Consider the following 26,512-nt stretch of genomic DNA (forward strand, 5'->3'; position numbering starts at 1 on the left):
TTGGAAGAGGGTGTGGAGCACTAGAACTAGTAGTCGACACCGAACGGTAACTGTACCGACGAAAACTATAGGCCTTTTGGCCTAAAACTAAGTATTCCGAAGTTGAGCTAAGATAGTTGCATCCGAACCCAATGGCGGAAAAAAACAATCTGGGGATGGAGAGGATGCCCATGCGCACTGTGGTCCAGGGGAGGAGTCACCCATCTCAGGATACTTCGAAGACTCTTCCAGGACAACAATGTGCAATCATCCCGACCCAACACTAGGCGGCGATCTATGCACAGATATGAATTCAGCAGCCCACATGCCTCGAACGTATCACATCGAGGCGCCATCTTGTCGCATCGTACCGGAGAGCAGTAAGAAACAGACGCATCACCTCCCCACAGAGTAAGGAAGTGATCGTCAACTCCCCTGCGCAGCAGTAAGGAACCGACGCATCCACTCCCCTGAGTGTAAGGAACCGACGCATCACTTCCGTCATCTGGCCAGAGTGGTGGGCCTTCTCTCATCATCAATTCAGGCAATCTTCCCGGGGCCACTACACTAATCGGGCTCTCCAGCGCCTCAAGGCATATCATCTGAGGAGAGGGAAGTAGTACGACCATTTAGTTCCCCTCTCGGAGGAGGCCAGGAAAGAGATTTTCGGCTCGGTTCCAGACCTTATTATAGAATCCGAAGCCAGCAGGTCAGGCTGGGGTGCTCGTTGCAGGGATTTTTCCACCGGAGGAGTGTGGTCTGTAGACGAACAGAGCCTTCATATCAATTGTCTAGAGCTTCTAGCGGGCTCTATTGCGGTTCGATGTTGGACCAAGGACAGGGTGCAGTCTTGTGTACTTCTAAAAATGGACAACATCTCCGCGGTCCGATACGTAAACCGATTGAGAGGTTCCCGCTCCCGGGCGATGGTAAATTTGGCAAAGGATTTTTGGGGTTTCTGTCTGGATCATCACATCTCGGTCACAGCGGAATACCTTACGGGCCAGAGCAAATCAGATTGCGGATATGCACTCGAGAAACATTTACGATTCCAGTCTCTGGAAGTTGGATCCCCAGATCTTTCAATGGAACAATTCTCTATGGGGACCGTTTTCAGTGGATCTCTTTGCCTCTCGCCTGGACAATCAAGTCCCTCGGTTCTTCAGTTGGAGGCCGGATCCGATGGCGGCTGCCACGGATGCCTTTCTTCAGGACTGGACCTCAGAGAGCGGTTATGGGTTTCCCCCCTTTTCCAGGATAACGAGAACGGCGGCCCAGATCCGCCTACAAGGGGCGGAGGTGATCTTGGTAACACCTTGTTGGAGGTCTCAAGTTTGGTTTCCGGTTTTTCTGGAACTTTCTTGGGATTTTCCAATCCTACTGCCTGCTTCAGAATCAGGAAGGGATGCCGCACCATCTTGTCATGAATGGGCAGCTTCGCCTCATGGTGTGGCGGCTTTCAGGCAACGTTGGTCGCTGCCAGGCCTTTCGAGACCGGCTGAAACACTCTTGTCAAAGGCTTGGACAGATAGTACCACAAAGCGTTATCGGTCCGCTTGGGCCAGATGGGTTTGTTGGTGTATTCAAAGGGATTTGGATCCCGTGGTCGCAGGTGTCGTTCCCATCTTAAATTTTATGGTGGACTTGGTGTCCGACGGGCTGGCATATTGTTCAATAAATGCGATCAGGTCGGCGATTTCGGCGGGTCATGTTCTGCTAGATGGAAACCCAGTTGGGGAACATTCATTGGTCTGCAGGCTTTTGCGAAGTTTCCGGTTGTCTTTGCCTCCCGAACCTCGATATTCGATCCTTTTGCGACATCAACTTAGTTTTAAATCTCTTTATATCTTGGCAGCCAAATAAATATCTTTCATTGAAGGAGTTATCTTCTAAAATGGCTATGCTGTTGTGCTTAATTTCATGCAGGAGAGTTTCAGACGTCCGAACATTGGACATTTCGGCAAGAACTTTTTCTCCTGAAGGAGTGGTTTTTACAATAGGGCGACGTACTAAGTCTCATACCTGTGTAGTCTCATACCCGGCTTTTCGAGATACTCCAAAATGATGTGGGGTAGATTGCCTCAAGGCGTATGAGGACTTGACCCAAGAATTCCGCCCTCCGGGCGAACGACAACTCTTGATAGCACTCAGGAAACCACACAAGGCTGTGTCTTCACACACGATAGCTAGGTGGGTGCATTGGGTCATGCAAGAAGTGGGTATTGACACGACACAATTTGGTGCCCATTCAACTAGAGGCGCTATGGCTTCTAAGGCGTTTACGTCGGGTGTGCGCCTAGCAGATTTGATGTGAGCAGCGGATTGATCTTCAGACTCTACGTTCAAAAGGTATTATTTTAAACCGGTCCTGGATGTGGCTCAATTAGTAATAAGTAAGCTTTGAACTAGCATAATCTGAAGCTTCCGGTCCCGACATAGAAACGAAATTTGCCAAGCAGTGTGAGGGTAAGTTCCAATTCTAATAAGGACATGGAGGAGAGGATTATCCCTCCCGGAGCACGATGGTGCAAACCCACCCGTATTGTAGTAAGTAATCACGTCTTGCTTTTCTGAGTGGGTTTAGAAAATGTTCAGTGTTTAACCTCAGTTCTACAGTGTTGGCTATATTTAAATTGCATGTTTTTTCTCTGAATTTTTCCACTCCCCGATGTTATCCTTGTTCTTCCAGGGAACGATGAGTCAAAACAGGACCGGTGATGAGTTGGCGTGACTTGCGTGAAGAAAGAGGAAGGACACAGACAGACAGACATGGGACTGTGTACAAAGGATGGTAGAAATAATGGAAGGACTATGGACATGCATTGCCTCCCTGGATGTATGGAGTTGTAGTTTTTTACTGTTTGTGATAATTTGTTGAATATCTTTCTGGCTGCTTGGTTTTTGGATAGTAATAAGAGAGCGAAGAGAGATGGGCATAATCCTCGCCTCTGTGTCCTTAAAAGAATTGGAACTTACCCTCACACTGCTTGGCAAATTCCGATTCCTCCCATCAGGTCATTAACTTAAGGCACCATTTTACATGGATTTTTTTTCTGTAAATAAAGCACCCCTTGGAAGTTCTTCCTGAACACAAACGGTCGCCAGGAACCTAATTTTAATTTTCTCCCATTATTTCAAAAAGGTTTAGTGAATAGACATGTAAAATTATGTTCCTGGTTCCGGTTTGTGGTCAGAAATAACGTGCAAGGGACATTATTTCTTTAAAAATAAAAGATGCCTGTGAAATGGTGATTCAATTTAATGATGAAATTACAATAGTGTTTCAAATAATACTATATCAATGTAAGCTTACCATTGCATTTTACACCCACAACTACATTACAACACAAATCACATTGTAAACCAGACAAAGCATACCCATGATCCAAGGTCTACTTCACACAAGCAGTCATGGCTACCAAAAGAGAAACTTCGCAAAGACTCGACATAATGATGCATTCTTAGTTATTGCCACATTTGGAAGGATGTCGAGCATAGACTGCTCCATCTATCACAGATTGTAGTAGCAGATGCAATTGCAGGTATTGAAAGGTTTGTCTCCAAACACATTTTGAAGTTGACAGAGGATATTTAGGGATTTTAAACTAAAGTTGTTATTGATTAAATTCAATGAGCATGATCTACCCAGAAGAAATGGAACATCATATAATCCCACCTCTCGTGTTTTTTCAGGCATAGAAGATTCTTAAGCATTGAAAAATGCTTGTGTTTCAAATGCCTGGAAAAAAGCAATGCCCACACGCATTAAAAAAAAAAACAATTAAAAGGTTTCTCTTGACCACAAACCGGATGCAGGTCTGCTTGTGCCTAACGTGGCAATTGCTGCAGCTCCTGCGCTGCGGTATGTGGAGACAATTATTCCTGCAAGGCAGCCGCTCCAGGTTCCAAGTCAGGCAGGGTAAAAGCACAATGCAGCAGCAGAAGGCAGGCATCGTGGTTCTCCGTGGGCAAGCTAACACTGCTCATGTTGGGCCTACATGAACCACTTCACCCCGCCCCAGATAGGAGAAGATAGCCAGCAGGAGCAGCAGGTTCCTATGACTACAGACACAGTTAAGAGGGCTGAAAAGCCTAAAATATTTTTAAAAAACGACGATAGGGTACTAAAGTGAAAGTCAGGTCTCGAGCTACTGACAGGGTGTCGGCGAGCTACCAGTAGCTCACGATCGACCGCTTGGAGACCATTTAATTCCTTCATAGAGGATTCTTTGATGGGCTAGTGATTGCATGTCCCAACATCCAGGCAAGGAATATGCTACTTACCAGTATGCATCTGTTCTTGGCATGTAGAGCTGCAGAGCCACACACTCAGGATAAGATCGCCATCTGGTGTTGGGCTCGGATGATTGCAGGTTGTTGTTGTCTTCGGAAGAAGCCTTTGGTCACGAGATAGGTGACTCTGGACAACAGTGCGCATGGGCATCCACTCCATCCTCAGATTGTTTTTCGCCATGATGGGAAATGATGGAGTGTATAAGAAATAAAGAGAAAAGGATGTCCATGTGTAGTGTCTAATTAAGACAATGCTGGAACAGATACAGGTCCCGGGGTGGCGGGTGGGCGTGTGTGGCTCTGCAGCTCTACATGCCAAGAACAGATGCATACTGGTAAGTAGCATATTCCGTTCGAGGCATATGAGCTGCAGATCACACACTTAAGATAGACTATATAGCAGTGTCTCCCCTAGCGGTGGTCACCTGTATACGTTGCAGCAGTTTGGAATAGAGTTTTTAGGACAGCTTGGCCTACTGAAGCTTGTTGTTTGGATTGCACATCAACACAGTAATGTTTAGTGAAGGTGTGTGTGGTAGACCATGTGGCTGCTTTGCAAATATCTTCTAAGGGAATGTTCCCCAAGAATGCCATGGAACCCATATTTACGCGTGGAGTGCGCTCTAGGGGGAACTGTAAGAGTGCGTTTAGCTTTTTGGTAACATATTTGGATACATTTAACTATCCACCTGGCTATACCTGATTTGGAAATGGGGTTGCCTTTACGTGGTGGAGTGAAAGCAACAAACAGCTGTTTGGTTTTGCGAAAAGGTTTGGTTCTGTCGATGTAATAAAGCAAGGCTCTTTTAACATCTAAGGTATGAAGGGCTCTCTCAGCTACTGAGTCTGGATTAGGGAAGAAGACTGGTAGCTCGACTGATTGGTTAAGATGGAAAGGGGAAATGACTTTAGGGAGGAATTTCGGGTTTGTCCTAAGAACCACTTTGTTACGATGTAGTTGTAAGAATGGTTCTTCAAGAGTTAGGGCTTGTATCTCACTTACTCTCCGTAGGGATGTGATTGCGATAGAGAAAGCCACTTTCCATGTTAGGAAGGAGTAGTTTCTTTTCTGTAACTCCAGTTCTGTAGTAGGGGTATCTCTGTTATAGTCATAATCTAGTGAATAGTCCCGCCCATGTGCGTGGACCCCGGAGCAATAAAAAATAATCTCTAAAGGGGACAAATCATGCAGACCTGCATACACCTTTAAGAGAGAATTTAATTTAAAGACAGATAATACAGCCTATACCCACAGGCTACACTGTCCAGTACTTCAACTAGAATTCCACCAACATCCACAAACAGCACTGCCTGTCCAGCTTTTCTCCACATAGGAAAAAAAAAACCTGCCTCTACCAGCAAAAGCCTCTGGAATGATAGAGAGGAAGGAGTGGACAGGCAAGCCCCATAGGCTGCCATTATGTGGCTTAGAACAGCATACTGTGCCTTTAAGAAAACTTTCCAGCACGCCAGACCTGTAGCATTCTACATATGAATAATTATCTCTCCACCGGGGAGGAGGGCGGGCGCTTATGACTAGAACAGAGATACCCCTACTACAGAACTGGAGTTACAGAAAAGAAACTACTCCTTCTGTAGTAGGGGATCTCTGTGTATAGTCATAATCTAGTGAATAGAATGGCAAGCCCATCCCCACACAACAACAGCGGTGGAGAACAACAAGACAAAACCACTACTGCGCGAACAAATTTCGCAGCGAAGCCTGCCCAACCTGAGCATCTGCCCTGGCATCCGAGTCCAGACAGTAATGCGCAGCAAAGGTATGGACCGACTTCCAAGTGGCCGCCTTGCAGATTTCCGCAATAGGAACATTACGCAGCAAAGCCGTCGTGGCAGCTTTGCCCCTGGTGGAATGAGCCTTAGGTTTACCCCCTAAGGTCTTATTAGCCTTTTGATAACACAATTCTATGCAGGACACAATCCACCGAGAAATGGACTGCTTAGAGGTCGCAAGACCAGTCCTGACTGATCCATAATTAACAAACAATTGGTCAGACCTACGAATATCCTTGGTCTTATCCAGATAAAATTTCAACACCCTCCGAACATCCAGGGAATGGAGAGACCTTTCCGCTGGCGAAGAGGGATTCTGAAAGAACGTAGGTAAAGTTATGGTCTGGTTGACATGAAAGTCAGAGATAACCTTAGGAAGAAATTTAGGGTGAGTACGCATCACAACCTTAGCAGCATGAAATACAGTATAAGGTTCTTGACAACATAATGCCTGAAGTTCACTCACCCTGCGGGCCGATGTAATGGCCACTAGGAACGCCGCCTTCCAGGATAGGTGCTGCAACGAAGCCTTGTGAATGGGTTCAAAAGGCTCCCTCATCAGTCTGGACAGCACCACATTCAAGTCCCAGGAAGGCGAGGGAAGTCTGACGGGAGGAAACACTTTCTTCAAGCCTTCCAAAAAATCCTTGACCACAGGGATCTGAAAGAAGGAAGTCTGTGAAGGGCATTTCCTGTAAGCAGTCAAAGCAGCCAGATGGACCTTAATGGAATGGAAATTAAGGCCAGACTGCGCCAGATGTAAAAGGTACGGAAGGATGACATCTTCCTTACATGTCGTCGGATCAAAGTTCTTGGACTTACACCAGATACAGAACCTCTTCCACTTGTAACCATAGGATGTCCTAGTGGAAGGTCGTTTAGACTCCTTCAGTATGTCCATACAATCGTCTGGTAGATTCAGATGGCCATATTGCACTATTTCAGGAGCCATGCCGCCAAACTCAAAGACGAGAGGTTGGGGTGCACCATCCGCCCCCCGAACTTCGTGAGAAGGTCCGGCCTGCACGGCAACCGCATGTGAGGAAGGAGACCGGTGAAGTAGGTCCGTGAACCACCACTGCCTGGGCCACTCCGGGGCGATCAGGATCATCCACGTCCTGAACTGGGACAGCTTGATGAGCACTGCCGGAATCAGGGGAATGGGTGGAAAAGCGTACAGAAAGCTGTTCGACCAATCGATCCATAGCGCATTACCCAGCGTCCCCCTCTGGTAGTACCTGGATGCGAAGTCTCGGCATTTGCTGTTTTCGGCGGTGGCGAACAGATCTACGTCTGGAGTCCCCCACCTTGCGAAGACTTCTCCTAGTACTTCGTAGTCTATGACCCATTTGTGGTTTTCCTGAATCAGCCTGCTCAAGGCGTCCGCCTGAGCATTCTGCACCCCTGGCAGATGCGTGGCCGCAATAGTCAGTCCTCTGGCCAGCAGCCAGTGCCAGATCGCCTGCGCCTCCTGCGACAGAATGCGCGATCTCGACCCCCCCTGCTTGTTGAGGTAATACATCGTGGTTGTATTGTCCGTCTGTATCAGCAGCGAGTTGGTTTGGAAGGACGGAAGGAAGGCCTTCAGTGCCAGGAAGACAGATCTGAGTTCCAGGAAATTGATGTGGTACGTCGATTCCAAAGGAGACCACTTTCCTTGAATCTGCAAGTCCCCGGAATGCGCTCCCCAGCCCTGGAGAGACGCATCCGTCACGACACTCGTCGTGGGAATGTCCTTGTGGAAGGGAACCCCCTTGAGGAGGTTTTCCGCCGAACACCACCACTTCAGAGACTGAAGAGCATGCAGCGACAGTCGTATCTTGTCGTCCCAAGAGCCTGTCCTCTGATCCCACTGATCCTCCAAGCACTCCTGCAGTGGTCTCATATGTAGCCGTGCGTGAGGCAGATACAGGAGGCCATCGATCCCAGTAGAGAAGACACCTTCCTCTCTGTCGTCGATGGAGCAGTCCTGAGGTCCTGAGACTTCCGGAGGAGTGATAACCGTCTCTCCTCCGAAGGAGACACGCTTGCTGACCGCGTATCGATGGAGGCTCCCAGGTACTGTATGCACTGGACCGGAGTCAGGACCGATTTGGACATGTTGACGTGTAACCCCAGCTTGTGCAAGAGAGCGCACGTCCATCGGAAGTGATCTTGCGCTTCCGAGAAGGATGAAGCCTTGATCAGCCAATCGTCCAGATATGGGTAGACAAACACCTTGTTCCTTCGCAGATGTGCCGCCACCACCGCCATGCACTTCGAGAAGGTCCTGGGCGCAGACTTTAGCCCGAATGGCAGTACTGTGTATTGATAGTGATTGGCGCCGACTTGGAATCGCAGGAACTTCCTGTGCTATGGGCACATGGAAGTACGCATCCTGTAGATCTATGGCACAGAGCCAGTCTCCCCGTTGCAGCTGAGGGTAAATCTGGTGCAACGATAGCATGCGAAACTTCTCTCTGCGAATCCATTTGTTTGCCTGTCGCAAATCCAGAATGGGCCTGAACTCGTTCTTGTCCTTCTTGCGAACGAGGAAGAACCGAGAGTACAGACCTCTTCCCCTTTGAGACAGAGGTACCTCTTCTACCGCCTTTTTTCTCAACAAGATGTCTGCCTCTGCCTGGAGCTCTCTCAGCTGGAACTGAGAGCTGACCGGCGGAATCGCTGGCGGCGGGCTGATAAACCGAAGACTGTATCCATTGCAAACAATATTCAGCACCCACTTGTCCTGAGTAATTTTTCTCCACTCTGCCGGAAAAAGTTGAATGCTTCCCCCCACTGGAGTGGGTAACGGTTGAGGGGGAAGTAGCCGCTCAGGGCCGAGACCCGGCCGGGCCCTTGGAAGTGGTAGCCGCCTGCTGGCCTCCTCTACCCCTCTGGCGTTTCTGGAACTGCTGCTGTTGGTGCTGCTGCTGTCCCGAACCCTGCCCACACCCTCTGCCCGAAGACCCGAACCGCCTCTAGAACGGGCGCTTCTTCTTCTCGGCCTTCTCCAACCCGACGGCCGTCAGGGTTTCCGCCTCCGCCTTCATGCGGGCCATCTCATCATCCGCATGTTTTCCGAACAGGGTTTCCCCCGAGAAGGGCAGGTTGGCCACTCTGTGCTGCGCCTCCGGTTTGAGGGACGTCAGGCACAGCCACGAATGCCGCCTCTGGTGGACGCCATGACAGTAGGCGTGGGCGGCCAACAAGGAGACATCCGCCGCCGCGCCGATCACCTGATTAGAAACCAGCATGCCTTCGCGCACTGTTTCCAAGAAGTCCTACTTCCTGTCCCGGGGCAGCAGGTCCGGATACTGCTGCAGGGACTCCCACAGGGCCCGGTCGTAACGGCCCAACAAAGCCCCTGCACTCGCCGCCTTCATGGTGGTGGCGGCGGTCCCACAAACCTTCCTGCCTGCAGAATCCAGCCAGCGGCTTTCTTTGTCAGGCGGGACCGTCGATGAAGGGGCAGTCGCATGTTGTTTCCTCGCCGCCGTCACGATGACCGAATCCGGCTTCGGGTCCACCCTCAAAAAGGTAGGGTCCGACTCCGGGGCCCTATACTTTTTCATGAGCCTGGAGGGGGCGGCCTTCGTCACCGCGGGAGTGATGAACAGCTCCAACGCGGGTTCCACCAGTCCTGGTACAAGGGGCAGTAGAGGGCGAGACAGATGTTTCTTATGAAGCGTCTCGAATATCACGGACGTCGTGGGTGTTGGAACCGTCACAGTGATACCCAACTTTGCTGCCCCTCTCAACAGCACCTCTTGGAAAGAGACCAAATCGTCCACCGGAGACACCCTAGTCCCCGGCGAGTCCGACAGCGTCGGGGAAAAGTCTCTGGTCGAGGATCGCGTGTGCGACCTGGACCTGTGCCTCCTACGGCGTCGTCCTGAGTCCGACGATGACCGTCCATGGCTCCGTGATCTTCTCCTCCTGAGAGAGCGGGAGCGCGACCTCTTCGGCTTCGGTCTGCCCGCCGGTCTAGCCGGTCCCGGCGACCGCGGGCGTCGCGGCTTCGGAGTCCCCTGCGGCGGAGTCGGGTACCTCGGAAGGGAAACCGACCGCGGGGGAACCGCCGGCAGCCCCAATGGAGTGCGTGGTAACGACCGAGGTGGGGGCGGCGGAGGCAGTGGCTGCGGATGCGGAGGCGGTGGTGGCGGTGGAGGTGGTGGTGGCGGTGGAGGTGGTGGTGGCGGTGGTGGTGTTGGCGGTGGAGGCGGAGTCGGAGGTGGTGGGGGAGGAGGCGGTGACGTAGGCATCCGAGGAGGCGTATACACCACAGAGTACACCGATCCCAATGACTCTCTCTTCCTCGACGGCGACCTTCGCCTTGACGGCGATCTGCGTCTCGACGGCGATCTGCGCCTCGACGGCGATCTGCGCCTCGACGGCGATCTTCTTGACTTCGAGCGTCTCGACGTCGATCGTCGGCGACGTCGACCGTCTCCTCTTCACCGACTGAGAACGGCGATCTCCCCTCGACGGCGAGCGCCGACGCCGGGTCCGATCTCGACGCCGACTGCTGGACGGCGACGTCGCCGAAGATGCCGATGTAGTCGACGGCGGCCTGTTCAGGTCCCTCGACGTCGACCGTCGACGCCGCTTCTCCCCAGAGCCCTGGGGAGACGGCGAACAGATGGTAGGCATCCTCCTCGACGCCGCCGTCGACGCCCTCGACGTCGACGGGGAGAGTGGACGCTTACTGGTCTTCCTGCCCCTGGGGAGCCCCCCAGAGGCCTCAGTATGGGCCAACTCAGCCCCTCCAGACCCACCTGGTGCCTTCAGCCTTCTCTCCTCCAGGACTTGAAGCCTGATCTTCATTCTGTCCCTCAGGGTCCTGGCTGAGAACGAGTGGCAGATATCACAGACTTCAGGCACGTGGGACTGGGGAAGGCAACCTATACACACCTCGTGTGGATCTGTTTTAGCCTTCTTTCTACCACATTCCGGGCACTTGTCGAACAAGCCAGGCATGTTGACAGTACCAGCCACAAAGCACTTGAAAAAGTGACAAAAAATTGCAAAAACTACAATAAACCCTTGAAAAGGGGAGAGCTCAATGCTCCAGGGTCCTGCTAGCAGGAGCCGGAAAAAAGAACTGAAAGTAAATGGGACCTGCTGGGCATTCTGGGATACTGGGGAAAGTTCTGGAAATCTGGAAAGTTTTCTTAAAGGCACAGTATCCTGTTCTAAGCCACATAATGGCAGCCTATGGGGCTTGTCTGTCCACTCCTTCCTCTCTATCATTCCAGAGGCTTTTGCTGGTAGAGGCAGGGTTTTTTCCTATGTGGAGAAAAGCTGGACAGGCAGTGCTGTTTGTGGATGTTGGTGGAATTCTAGTTGAAGTACTGGACAGTGTAGCCTGTGGGTATAGGCTGCATTATCTGTCTTTAAATTAAATTCTCTCTTAAAGGTGTATGCAGGTCTGCATGATTTGTCACCTTTAGAGATTATTTTTTATTGCTCCGGGGTCCAAGCACATGGGCGGGACTATTCACTAGATTATGACTATAACAGAGATCCCCTACTACAGAACTGCAGTTCGCATTTATGCATAGGTTCAAATGGAGGACCCATGAGCCTTGTGAGAACAATATTGAGATTCCACACTGGGGAAGGTGGTAATCTTGGAGGGATAATCCTTTTAAGACCTTCCATAAATGCTTTGATGGCTGGTACCTTAAAGAGGGACAGGTGTTGTCTATTTTGCAAGTAGGCTGCTAAGGCCGCTAGGTGTAGACGTATGGAGGAATACGCTAAATTGCATCTTTGCAAGTGTAGTAAATAGCAAATAATGTTTTGGATGGAAGCATCTAGTGGACGTATGTCATTGTTAGCGCAGTAAATAGCAAATCTTTTCCATTTGGCTGCATAACACGCCCTAGTGGTAGATCTTCTAGCTTCTTTTATGATATTCATACAGTCCGGTGGGAGGTTGAGGTAACCGAACTCTAAGACTTCAGGAGCCAGATTGCCAAGTTCAGTGTCTGAGGATCTGGGTGTCTGATTTCTCCATGGTTCTGGGTTAATAGAGCCGGGGAGAGGCGCAATTTTTGATGTGGAACTAGCGATAGTTCTAGAAGTGTGGTGAAGCAGGGTTGATGTGCCCAAGTGGGAGCTACTAGGATCAGATTTAGCGACTGTTGTTTCAGCTTGCGTACCACAAATGGAATGAGTGGGAGAGGCGGAAAAGCGTATGCAAATCTGCCTGACCAGTTCATCCATATCGCATTGCCCTTCGACTGTGGGTGTGGAAATCTGGCGGCGAAGGTTGGGCATTTTGTGTTTTCGTGAGTGGCGAACAGATCTAGGTCTGGTTGGCCCCATTTTTGGAAGAATGGGAATAGGACTTTGGGGTGTAATTCCCATTCGTGGATTTGCTGTGTCTGGCGACTTAGAAGATCGGCAACCTGGTTGTGAACGCCTGGAAGGTGTTGCGCTAGCAGGTAGATGTTTTGGGGAATTGCCCATCTCCAGATTTGCTGTGCAAGTCGGGACAGTTGGAGAGAATGTGTCCCCCCCCTGTTTCTGTATATAATACATTGTCGTCATATTGTCTGTGCGGATGAGGACAGTTTTGTTCTTTAGATGTACTTGAAAGGATTTCAGTGCTAGGAACACCGCTAGAAGTTCGAGGTGATTGCTATGGAGCAGTTTGTGTTGAGTGGTCCATCTGCCCTGAGTGGTGTATTGAAGGAGGTGGGCTCCCCACCCCGTGAGAGATGCGTCGGTGGTCAGCACTACTTGTGGAAGAGGCTCTAAGAACGGCCGCCCTTTGGACAGGTTGATGGTGTTCCACCATTTTAGTGAACGAAGTGAGCTACTGTCCACCAACACCAGATCGGTAAGTTGTCCGTGAGCCTGGTTCCATTGTTGTGCTAGACATTCTTGCAAGGGCCGCATTTGAAGTCGTGCGTGGGGTACGATGGTGATGCATACGCCATCATGCCTAACAGTTGCATAAACACTCTTGCTGGAAGAGAGTGTTGCGTTTGAAATTTTGAGATGAGATTTTGTATGTTGGCTATCCTGGCTGTGCTGTGATAAGCTATGGCCTTAGATGTATTTATGGTGGCTCCCAGATATTGATGTATGTGGGAGGGTTGCAGTTGAGATTTGGGATAGTTGATGGTGAATCCCAAGTCGTGTAGGGTTTGAATAGTGCGGTGAGTGTGGAGAACGCATTTGTCGAAAGTATTGGCTTTTATGAGCCAATCGTCGAGATAGGGGAAGACATGGATTTGTTGTCTCCTGAGATGCGCTGCCACAACTGCTAAGCATTTGGTGAATACCATGGGTGCGATTGTCACTCCGAATGGGAGAACTGTGAACTGATAGTGTTGCCAGTCTACCACAAATCGTAGATATTTCCTGTGAGCGGGATGCATAGGGATGTGAAAGTATGCGTCCTTGAGGTCCAATGTGGCAAGGAAGTAGCCCTGTTGAAGTAGTGAGAGGACTTGTTGGAGAGTGATCATATGGAAGTGATCTGACTGTATGTATTGGTTTAGTAGCCTGAGGTCGAGTATGGGTCTTAAAGTCCCGTCCTTTTTGGGAATGAGGAAGTATAGAGAATATACTCCTGCACCCCGATGTTGGAGTGGAACTGGTTCTATTGCGTGTTTTTGAAGCAAAGACCGAATTTCCTGTTTGAGGAGCGTGAGATGGTGTGGTGACAATGGACGATGTTTGGGTGGTATGTTTGGGGGGGTGTTTGTGAGTTCGAGGCAGTAGCCAAACTGGATAATTTGTCTTACCCACTTGTCTGTTGTGATGGAATCCCAGACAGGTAGGAACTGTTGGAGTCTTCCCCCGACCGGAGTGGAATGGTCTGGGGGGAGTGGAGGCAAGTCACTGTTTAGTGACTGGAGAGGTGCGGGTGTTGGTGTTGCCCCGTCCTCGGACTTTGGTATTGTTTCCCCTGTATCCTCCTCTAAAATATCCTCTGTTAGGGGATGTTTGTCCGGAGGTTTTGAAAGTGGAAGAGGTGTCTGTTCCCACATTTTTGGAGGCTCCCCTGTAAAAGGAGCGTCGAAAGGAGCCTCGGGGTTGTGTAGACTATAATGCTCCCATTGATTTGGCAGTCTCATTATCTTTCTTCATCTTTTCTAGTGCAGTGTCGACTGCGGGTCCAAATAGTTGCTCCTGATTAAAGGGTTGAGCAAGAATGGTTGATTGTACTTCCGGCTTAAAGCCGGAAATACGTAGCCATGCGTGGCGTCTAAGTAACACGCTTGTGTTGACTGCCCTAGAGGCGGTGTTCGCTGCGTCTAGTGCACATTTGATTGAGGCATTTGATATTAGCTTTCCCTCTTGAATGAGGTCATTGGCCTGGGATTTGTACTGATCGGGCAGGTGTTGCATAAGATCCTCTAGCTGGTCATAATGAGCCCTATCATATCGAGCCAATAGGGCTTGTGTGTTGGCAATACGCCAGTGGTTAGCAGCTTGTGCGGCAACCCTTTTTCCCGAGGCCTCTAAGAGCTTAGACTCTTTGTCTGGGGGCGGGGTGTCTCCTGTTGTTTGGGAGTTAGCCCGCTTCCTTGCATTTGACACGACTAAAGAGTCTAGAGGGAGCTGCGCTTTGATGTACGCGGGATCCTGTGGGGCCGGTCTATATTTTTTTTCTATTCGGGGGTTAAGAACACTAGCTCTAACCGGGTCCTTAAAAACCTCAGTGGCGTGCTTTATCACTCCCTTAATCATGGGCACGATCTGAACAGATTTTTGCGACTGCTCAAATGTGTCGAGGAGAAAGTCCTCTTCAGGTGTATCTGTGTGCAAAGTAACGCCATGGAACAGTGCCGCCCTGTTTATGAGTTGTCCAAAACCCTAAATGGTCATCAGGAGGGGAGGGTTTGGAAGGGTATGTAGTGGGATCAGGAAGGTCAGGTAAAGGGAAAGCCCAGTCGTCTAAGGGTGTCGTGTACGGGAGTGTAAAAGGATCATGAGAGTCAGTAGGATCATCTGGGTCTCCCCCTCCCCCTAAATCATCATCATCATCCTGTGGAGGTGGTGTATGTGAAGGAGATAGTAGAGGGGAAGGAGGTGGGGGCAGGGGGGGTGGGATGAGAGGTAATATAGGAGAGGAAGGACGAATGGGTGAGGTGGCAAAGTCCTTCTTCTTTACGGGAGCTAGAGGAGGTGTTGTGTCCAGCTTCCTTTTCTTGTATGGCACAGCTGTGACATGTCCGGTTTTTGGATTGATATAAATCCTTTTTTGCATGGGATCCGGGCGAAAAAGTTCCTCATTGTCCGAAAGTGGCTTTGGCGCCGACTTTTTCGGTTCTGATCTGTGTTTTGGGAGATCGGTAGAGTCTTTGTGGACTTTTTTCGGTACCGAGGATGATTTTGGTGCCGAAGAACTTTTCGGTGCCGGCGGAGATTTAGGCGCCGAGGAACCTTTCGGTGCCGGTGGTGACTTCGGTGCCGAAGAACGTTTTTCGGCCTCGGAGCCTGCTTCGGTGCAGACAGGGGAGTCTTCGGTGCCGAAGGTATTGTGGGCACAGTAATATGAGGTGTACTCGAGCCCGAGCCACCTGCAGGCTTATATTTCTTCGGAGCCGGGCCCGAGGGCGGGGCCTCTGAAGATGATTTGCGGTCGCGACTGGGGCCAGCTGGCAGAGTCTTGACCAATGCCTTTTTTGGTGGGATTGGGGTAGGGGCACTGGTACTCACACGCTGCCCCGGAGTGATGAGGTCATCAGAATCGTCAGCCTCGGATACGATTTGGAGGTCTTCGGAGTCGTCGTCAGGGACATCCTGGGAAAAGATGTCGTCTGGTTCTGGAGCCGGCCTGGCCATGATATGGCATCGAGCTCTTCGGTCCCGGATGGTTTTCTTCGAACGGAATGCGGCGCAGGCTGGACAGCTGGATTCGTTGTGTTCCGGCGAGAGGCACAGGTTACAGACCTCCTGGTGGTCACTGTGGGGGAACTTTGCTCCACATTGGGGGCATTTTTTAAATGGTGTCCTTTCCATGAGCCGCGTCCGGAACCGGTCCGAGTGTATTTCGACGTCAAGTTGTAACATTTTCGAAGGTTGTTTGATTGTTAGAAGTTTTCAGCTGGAGCAGAAAAAAGTTCATCCGAACCCAATGGCGGAAAAAAACAATCTGAGGATGGAGTGGATGCCCATGCGCACTGTTGTCCAGAGGAGGAGTCACCTATCTCGTGACCAAAGGCTTCTTCCGAAGACAACAACAACCTGCAATCATCCGAGCCCAACACCAGATGGCGATCTTATCCTAAGTGTGTGATCTGCAGCTCATATGCCTCGAACATAGGAGTCTTCCATAACCAACAAGGATTATGCTACTTACCCAGTAGGCATCTGTTCTTGGCATGTAGAGCTGTAGATTTCCATGCTTTGCATACTCCTGCAATCTAGTGTTGGGTTTGGATGTTTGCAAGTTGCTTTTCTTCGAAGAAGTCTTTCCTAGTCACAAGGTAAGGTGACTTCTCCTTTCGGTGATAGCGCGCATGGGCATCAACTCCAATGTTTTCCCGCAAGAGGGTGAGAATGGAGTAACTAAGTGTAGAGCAGAGATGTCCATGAGTATGTAATGTAAATAATGCAAAACTGCAACAGCTACAGGTACCCTGGGAGGGGAAATGTTAATCAACAGCTTAACATGCCAAGAACAGATGCTTACTGGGTAAGTAGCATAAACAGTTTGAGGCATGTGTGCTGTAGATACACATCGTTAGACCTGGTACAATTAGCGAGAGTCTCCCTTCCATTTTTTCTGATTGCCTCCTCTGTTTTTGATATGTTTTGCTGGTTTAGATGCTTTGGGCACTGTGCCACTGCCATTCAGTGCCACAGTGCAAGTGCTCCCTATGTTAAATTGAAGTATTGATTAGTGACTCCATGATTGGGTTATTTGATTTACTTGTCAGACCCTAGTACAGTGCACTATGTGTGCCCAGGGCTTGTAAATCAAATGCTGCTAGTGGGCTTGCAGCACTGGTTGTGCCACCCACAGAAGCAGCTTGTAAAGTGTGTCTCAGGCCTGCCATTGCAGTCTGTGACTGCCATGTTGACTGACCAAGTGCACCCACTTGCCAGTCCCTAAACCTTCCCTTTTCTTCATATCAGACACCCCCATGGAAGGCCCAAGTGCAGGGTGCATTGTAAGTATAAGGTAGGACATGCCCTGGTGTGTGTGGCATGTCCCAATAGTGAATTACAGCCATTTTCGTTTTTCACTATTGCAAGGCTACCTGTTCCCCTTAGGCCAGAATGGGCAGTTTGATTATTACATCTTATAATCCTAACTGACTCATGGAAAATGGTAGAAATTCGAGTTTAGTATTCCTGAACTCAGAATGATAAAATACATCTTTTAGTAAAGTTGGTTTTAACATTGTGTTTGAAAATACCACTTTTAGAAAGTAGGTATTTTCTTGCCTAACTATCCAAGTCTGCCTCTGCTAGGTTGTGTATTGTGTGTCTGGTTCTGTGAGTGACAGGGGCTGGGGGACCCCAGGGGAGAGTGTGAGTCAGCAAAGGGATGAATAGGAAGATCTGCATGTAGAAGGGTGGGAGGAGTTGCACCTGAGACCTGAATAGGGCTGTACCTTCCCTCCACAATGCTGGCTCCACCTACTGTGTTGTGTCTGATGTCTCTGCCCTGCACTCTGAAAGGAAAGAAGGATAAACAAAGTGCTCCAGAACTGGCTTGGACTAGGCAAAGGCCTCTCTGCCTTCAGAGAACAAAGAGAACAGTACTATAAATATGGGGACCCAGACCCCAAGACTTAAGGTGACGTCTGGAACAACAAGACTAACTTCTGCCAAGGAGACGAACCAAAGGAAGCTGTAGGAGTTGGACTGCCCAAGGACAGAATTGAAACAGGGTCCATTCCATCGGCAGAAGAATAGACCGATGCGGCTAGGCCCGAAGGCCGTCCACAATGTTTTCAATCGAAGCTGAGACTTCCCGATCTAATGGATACGCGGAGAGAGGGGAACGCATACGATAACAATCCCATCGAGGGTAGAGTGGATTGCGCACCGAGGGGAACCCGAAGGACGGTTTCAAAATGGAGCGCAGCAATACACCTCCGAACCAGATGGTGCAAAAAAACAATCTAACAATTGAGTCGACGCCCATGCACACTATCACCGAAAGGAGGAGTCACCTTACCTTGTGACTAGGAAAGACTTCTTCGAAGAAAAACAACTTGCAAACATCAAAACCCAACACTAGATGGCAGGAGTATGCAAAGCATGTGTATCTACAGCACACATGCCTTGAACATAGGATTTTTACCTCAAATCTCAGATATTACATCACCCAGATCACATATACCTCTATAAAGCTATTTAGGGCCTGGCACACATGAGTTACTGACTGGTGTAGATGGCCCTGCGGTCTGCAACGACCTTCTTTATAGAACATCTCCACAACTTTCCTCCACTCCACCAGGGTCTAATTACCATTAACTGACCATCTCAAACAAACCAGAAATCCACAAAATATAGAAGCTTGCCACAACAGCAGTTACAAATCCCAAATTGGCAAGCTTGCTTCTCTTCATAATAGCATTCGCATCCAGTTGAGGCAAAGATCTCTTCTGTCACATTGATATTCTTTCTGAGGAGAGCCAGAATCTGGTCTTCGGCTACAGCATTGGATTCTTATTAATGCATATTCATTCGTGAGTTTATTAATCAAAGCCCTAGATCCATCAGGCATCTAAAAACTGACAACAGCATCAGGAGTATTATACAATATGGAAAGACTCTGGCACGTTTCTTGGGGCATGCGGACAATCCATGTTGGCTTGCCATCCAAAGTACTATTATTCAGGCCTAACGTTTACAACATAATGTTGCATCTTGGAACCTGTAAAGTTGTAATTTCCATTTCTTTCACTCATACCAGCAATCAAAGTACTGTTTAAAAAAAGCAAAGACTGGAAAACAAACTGATGGTAACATTTCTTTCCTCCATAACTAGCCAGCATGTCAAATTGTATTGACATGAGTTGGCCATATGAAAAATTGTATGAAACAAGTAAATGAAAACTTGCCCATGTTGCAAAATAAACAGCTTTTAAACATCTTAATAGAATATGATAAATCATTGAGAAAAAAACAGTTGCAGAATTTCACAAAAGGGACGATCTCCACCAGTCCTCATCTGTATATAATTGGACAAAATACAATATAATTTTTGTATTTGCTGTTGTATGTATGTAATCATTTTACATTAGATTGTGTACAAATATTGTATGGGAAGCCAAAAATAACTGAGGTAGGAATGGCTAGTCAAACATAAAATTGCAATATTTATAAGTCCTCCAAAAAGCCGCCCAGCCCCTCACTCAATTTTATTTACAGTTTTCAGATTGTTTGGGCCTGTTGACTTACTTCTAGCGGGTGCAGTCTGGAAGCTAACAACTGGCTGATGCCTTGGGAGGAGTGTTGTAAGTGGTTGAAGGTTCGTACTCTTTGCTGCAATTCCAGAGAATTTTTGAGTAACACACTTTGCAGGAACTAGTATAGACTTCAACTGAACTGTTGGTTTTGGGACCACTGGTGCCAGTTTCCTTTGTTTCACATGAGAATTTCCTGTAAGAAAAAAAAGTTGAGAAACTAGACTATAGATGTCAATGTAGCAAGAGAAGAAATGTTCCAGTAAAAGGAGACCCAAGAGTTTCAAAAACTAGAGCACAAATTCTATTTACAATAGCCTGGAGTACACAGTTGCCACAATCACAAAACAAATTATACCAGTTGTTGGCATTTAGGGATGGACACGCACATGTACTTCTCAAAGAAAAGTTCTATTCACCTTCATCACAAACTTCGGTGGAAAAGATTTGAGGAAGTATGAATGTATGTGGAATTTCTACAGTGCAAACGTAGTCAAAAGGCAGTGGATCGCTCCACAGGGTGCTTTCTTCAGTGGAGTTTCTTGCCATTGCCCTTCAAGCTCAAGCACTGCATCACAATACAATACAATCCTGTTAAATGCCACAGTTACTGTCTTTGTGAAAACTCCTTTCTCTTGCTGCTGAAAGAAATGTCTGTCTCTGCGTTTGGCTACATTGTAAATGGATTTATGTGGGACTGCACTGTGCCACACGAGCCTTCATTGGGTAACATCATCATCTCTCTTTACTGTTACAACAGGCATACTGTTGCACCTGGAGGTGGTTGTTTGCAACTTCTTCAACCATTATCAGTGCTGCTACTTGTACCTAACTTGCCAGTTTTGGTTTAAGTTCTAGACATTTTTTAACTTGTTTCAGCGGTCCTTCAGCAAAGGTGTGCCCAACCCCGTGGAATTGTATTCCGGCTAAAGCCCTCTACACCATCCCGCTATAGATTTTCCACTTTCATTCCGGTGACTATGTCCAAGGGTAAAAATCTTCACTATGGCTTCGCACCATGGCCATCTGATGACAATTCTCCTGCCTCAGACACTTCTGCAGCCTTGACCCGCTGAACTTCTACCTACTCAGACATTTTTCTCCCTAAATTTTTCGAAGTCCGAGGTAAGTGCCAACCGGGCCCAATCAACTTTTTGTACCCGAACCACGCTCCATCATGGTCGGCCTTACCTTTCGACTATGACCCGGTCTCGAGCTACCAGATGCCCGCAGTTGGCACTTTTATCTTTTAGGCACTAAAAACGTTAAAAAATGTAAACTCTGGTTCTACTGATTAGATTTTTGTCATTTTGGTGTTGGCTACACTGGAGGATTTCAGTGCTGCCTACCTGGACGGCATTGCAGAGTACAGTTCCAGTTGGGAAGAGCACTTGCAACATCTCTGAGAAGTTTTAAACGCTATGCAGAAGTCCGGCTTAACGATCAAGGCCAGTATCTGCCAGATCGGGCAGAGCTCTGTGGTGCATTTAGGGCATCAGGTAGGAAGCAGCCAGGTGGTGCCCCTACATCCAGAGATTGACACCCTTCTGGATTGGGAGCCCCCCAAGACCCAGAAAGCGGTGAGCGCCTTTTTAGGTCTCACAGGTTACTATAGGAGATTTGTCAAGGGTCATGGCACCATTGTTGCCCCCTTGACTGAGCAGACTTCCAGGAAGCAGCTCAAGAAGGTGATCTGGACTAATGCCCGTCAGACACCTTTGGTGCCCTGTAGACAGCCATGTGCACGGCAGCCGTGCTCAAGGCACCCGTCTTCATCAAAGAATCCGTAGTGCAGATGGAAGCTTCAGAGGATGGTGCTCTCACAACTGAATAAAGAGGGCCTAGACCAGTCTGTCGTCTTCCTTAGCAGGAGACCAGTCCTCAGGGAACAGAGGTGGAGTGTCATAGAGTAAGGAGCTTTTGCTGTGTTCTGGGCACTGAAGAAGCGATGACCCTATCGGTTTGGGACTCACTTCCGAGTTCAGACAGACCACAGACCCCTCATATGCAAAACCCTAAGCCCAGCAAGGACATGGGAAGAACAACTCTTGACCCTACGAGAGGAAGAAGACGCAACATTGTATTACAGACTTATCGATCCACATATGAAATGCTTGTGGGAATAAAGCTTGTGGGAATTAAAATTAAGTGGCGGGGAGCTAAACAATAGACTAAAGAAAATATTACACTTCGTATGATGTGATGTCCTCACCCCACTGTTTGGCCCAATCAAATTGCGGGTGAACATGGAATTGAAACATTTGGGGGTGGATCATACATTTGAATTGGTATAACAGAGGTAAGTTCTAGATAGTTAGACACACTTGATGCTGATGCTATGCTGAGATGCTGCCCGATTTTGCTGCATCTGACTGAAGAATCCAACACTAGGGAAATTCGCGGAACAACCGAGGAGGCACATCTAGGAAGGGGTCCTGACGAGCCAGAGCGAGTAGAACCAGAGAGGGATGTAAAGCTGGTGTTACACTAGAAGAGGTCACCTTCCCTGTCCTGAACCGGTCCTGAATCCTTGACACTCTGATTGTCTGGGTCCTCATACCATTCTAGGTAAATATAATTGTGGGGTAAATGATCCATACTTGATCTCTATTCTTTCTCTCCTCAGGTACTGTCATTGCAAGAATGTAATTGATGCAACTGATTAGAAGCTAACTGTACTATTTTTCCTGATGGAGACTTCTGGTATATCCATTTGTATTCTGATTTGACTCACAAAATTATTAATTCAGATAAACTTTTAAAACTCCGTTCGAGTCTGTGGTTCTTTGAATAAAAGATAAATGAATCATTATTTCCTCCCTATTCTAATCTACTACTAGATCTTTCGAATGTGCATTTACTCAGGAGACAGGAATAGTAAGAATACTGGTGTAAAGATTTCCTAGGGTAAAACAAAATTGATGATCAGAGGATATTTACCAGCTCACTGCGTGTATGAATGTATATGGGCCCAAATGAGTGTTGTGTGTATGAATGTGTTGAGCTGGTAAACTCCGCTGCATCAGTTTTACTTAGTAGCAGAGGCATGGTTAGTATAGTTAGTTAGGTGAGGATTGTATTTGACATTTTTAATTATTGATTTATGTTTTAACCAAAACCTGTTGTGTTTTATGTTGTCTGGAAATTCCCGGGAATATTGAATAGCGGGTGGTGAATGGAAGCCACACTGCAGTGAGGTTATTGGTCTGGATCGAGAAAGTGCTGAAAGTTATGCAGGACTGGAAGCACTAAGTTAGGGAATCATTTCTTGTAGGTTAGTGAGAATAATTGGTTGCGAGGAGTTCGCTGGTGAAAGTTTGGTATTATATCACCTATAAAGGGTAATACTGAAGGAGTAGCAGGTTCTCTGAGGCTTGTGTGAAGAGTAAAGCGGAAAGGTTTTACTCATAGTGTGTGAAGGGTAAGCGGAAGGGTTTTCCTCGCAGTGAAAGAAATCTTACTATTCTTTGAATTAGTGAGTCAGACACAATATCGAATGTTTATACGTTGTTTAGTTAATGAAATTGTGTGAACATTTTGTGAGAAAATACGTTTTCGCTTAACCTTGTAAAGTAGGGGTCAGTTGCGGGTGCTGCACTGATGTCACAGAGCCGCGCTGGGATTGGTTGAAACAGCAGGTGTGTATTTGATGCGAATTTGGTAAAGGAGGGGTCAGTAGTAAGGAGTGATACGGACGTCACAGAAAAGCCGCACAAGCATTGGCTGAGCAAGCGAGCAGAGTAAAAGTTGATTGGTCCTCAGACTAGAAAACGCGCTGGTATTGGAAAACATTTAGATTTAAAGCAAGCGTCTGATTGGTTGGCAAAATTGAAATCCCAAGAATAATAATAGATAGTGGAGTTTGTATGTACGATCCAACTTTAACAGGGACTCGACCAGAAGGAAGATTTATAGGGTTTGCTTACGAGCAGTACCTTAACAAGCACAAGCATGCAATGTACGCAGAAAAGAGAAAAATGGCATTTATGCAAAAGGTTAAGAATTATTTCAAAAGGGACAAACCCATTAAGACAAGAGAGGGGATTCTCATTCCTCCTCCGAATACGCATGCATCATACATGATGGTGGAGAGAGGCCATCATACTTGTGTATGGTTAGAAAATTGGATAGAATACACAAAAGATGATGGAATATTAGCATTTCCTGAGTACGGAATTTTTAATGGAAGAATATTGTACAATTTAAGAACACGGATGAATGAGTTAAAACCCAGACCTAGATTTACTCAATATGAAGCTTTAGAAGAATGGGAAATGGAAGCCTTTGAACGTGACAGACCCCGAAGCAACAGGATCTTAAGCAAATATTGACAGAAGGTTTATATTCTGTGTTAACATCAGAAGAACAGACAGGAGGTAAATGTACAGAGAAAACCAAGCATTTAACCATGTTAGGTAGCGGAGAAACAGAAGTGGGATACCTAGAAGACATTGATGAAAAGTCCTCCACCTTATAATGATGGATTCAATAGAATGGCCCCTAGTGCCCCAATGATAGGAACACCTTTGGTTCCCCAGATAGTACATGACACTGCAGACAGGGTACTTCAAGAAAAAGAAAGGGAAGCAATAAATAAAAATAGAGATGAATTGATTCATAGAATATCTCAGATAAACGTGCATCCCGAAGCATTGACCATACCAGTAACCATAGGTCTAGTAGTACCATTGTATGGTGAAACATCAAATTGTCCTAAAGTTCCTGTAATGTCTATCCCAAGCATAGAACCTAGAAAAGAAAAGATAATAATAGATGATCAAGCAAGTGAATGTGAATCAGTAATATCATTAATGGATTTGCCTATAAGAGAGCTGATGATGGAAACTCCGAAGAGAAATTTGCCCAGTTGTTCAAAGGAAGTTAGATTAGAAACATCATCAGGAACTAGAAGTGCCACCATAGTAGAGAGATGGTCTCAAGAAATAGAGAAGCCAAAGTCTCAGCCAAAAATATTAGACATTTTCCAATTGAGAGTAGAATTGGAAGAAATGGTTGCTGGTAATGTGGGTCTAGACAGATTAAACACATATAGTGAGGAAGAATTACTGTTTATTTGTAGAAGCATTACACGAAATACAAAGGCATTCCATGAGAAACTGACAAATTTGGCATCGGAAATGGGAATTGACATAGGGAAATCAAAGGTGTTGCAGAAAACATATAGAGCAGAATTTTCTGATAAGGATTTGGAAAACATGAATGTGTCTGGAAGAAAGTTGCAAATCAGGGAAGCGTTATTTCTGGTGCAAAAGTGGGGAGATCTTGAAAGATGGAAAGTTAGATGGGCAAAGAAAAAGGAAGAAGCACAGGTAAATCGAACAACATCTGAATATGCCATGAGAGAAACAGAAAAGGCTGAGAGGTTGTATCCAATGAGAGAAGTACCCACAGGGGGGTACGTACATGTGCCATGTAATAGACAGGATATTTTGTCATTTAAAAATGATTTCCCAAAATTGAGAGAGAAACCAGTGGAGTGGTACAGACAAGTGGAGAGGTTTGTGAAAGTTTCAAAGGTTTTATTAAAGGATTTGGATGGTCTTTTTGACATAGTGGTACCCGCAGATCTGTGGACAGAGTGTAAAATTACTGTAGATTGGCCAAGTGAGGAGTATCTAAGAGATTTAAAGACAGGAGCTCCGTCAGAAGATGTAATGAAAAAATATCATCAAGTAATAACTTTCCTAAAGAGTAAAATTCCCCCGAAGGAAACTGATTGAGTAAAAATAGACAGAACAACCCAAGAAAAGAATGAGTCTGTACATGCCTACTATGAACGTCTTTTACAGGTGTTCTAACAGTATAGTGGGTTTGAAAGCTTAGAGAACAAAGACATGACTCATTTTGTGTACCGATTTGTGTCTGGGCTGAGATTGGATATATCTCAAATGATTAAGCAGCATATACTGTGTTGGCAATCGAAAGCCCATCGATGAGATTTTAAAATATGGTAAATATTGTGGGGACGAAATTGATAACAAACGAAAAGCCCTAGAAGAAAAAGTAATGTGGGCTCAAGTAAAATTAGCTGAACAACAAGAGCTACAATTAAATAAACAGTCAAAAAATCAAGGAAGAGCAGAAGGTCAAGGTGACAATAATGGGGGAAAACCTCGGGGAAGATTGAATCGGGAAGAGGCAAAGAAAAGGTTTCCCTGTCACGGGTGCGGGAAGTTGGGGCATTGGAAGAACGAGTGTAAAGCTGTACAAGTTAATAATACCCCGAATCAAAATTTAAATCCACAGACGCAGAATGGTGTTAATGAGTCACCAGCAACAGGGTGTAGATCTACAGTCAATTGCCACCTGCCCCTAAATCAAATTTTGTGAGTCAAGCCAAGTACAGTGTGGACGCCGGATTTCCATAAGACAGTGGTAAGAACATTTTTGTTACATCAGTTTCTTTTGCAGGACCCACTAATTAATTATGATCCGGAATGACGGTGCCTGAGGGAGGAGGAAGGGGCGTGCGTACTTGGCGCATCCCTACCAGTAGATCAGTCAGGTCCATACGTAGAAGGTAAAGTGGAAGGAAATTATATCACTTTTCTGTTGGACACTGGTGCTACCAGGTCTACTGTGAGAACAGCAGATATTCCTAACCTGCCCCTCTCGGGAGAAGACAGAGTTGTAGGTGTTTTCAAGCAAACAGATTAGAACTCTGATCACAGAACCGATGAAGGTGCGAATCAGAAATTTTATAGCAATGCATACATTTGTGGTCTGTGACTCAAGCCCTGTAAATCTGCTTGGAAGGGACTTACTATGCAAAATGAATTGCACCATATTCTGCACACCGGATGGTGTTGCAATACAAACCCCAGATGAGAATGGAGTTTACAAGTTCATGTTAGCTAAACAGGGAACAGAAGTGAATGAATTATATTCGATGATGAGACAAAATGAATTAACTGCAGAAGTCAAATTGACTGTAAATGCCGAAATATGGGATTTTACTGGAAAAGAAATAGGATTAATGGCAAATGTAGATCCCATAAAAGTGACAGTGAAAAAAGGTGCTGTTCATCCAAATACCCGACAATACAAAATGAGTC

The 26,512-nt window shown here is 47.1% G+C and overlaps 1 protein-coding gene across 2 annotated transcripts in view; it reads right to left on the bottom strand.

Annotated features, from left to right (window-relative positions):
• ATF6 (activating transcription factor 6) overlaps positions 1 to 26,512 on the bottom strand; it is a 740,128-nt gene that overhangs the window by 532,638 nt on the left and 180,978 nt on the right. For both annotated transcript variants that reach the window (XM_085654834.1, XM_085654835.1), the window contains one exon: positions 19,432 to 19,632. In XM_085654834.1, the coding sequence (XP_085510960.1) occupies positions 19,432 to 19,632 (201 nt within the window). The remainder of the gene's footprint in view (positions 1 to 19,431; positions 19,633 to 26,512) is intronic.

Source organism: Triturus cristatus, chromosome 4_1, assembly GCF_964204655.1.
Source record: "Triturus cristatus chromosome 4_1, aTriCri1.1, whole genome shotgun sequence".
NCBI lineage: Eukaryota > Metazoa > Chordata > Amphibia > Caudata > Salamandridae > Triturus > Triturus cristatus.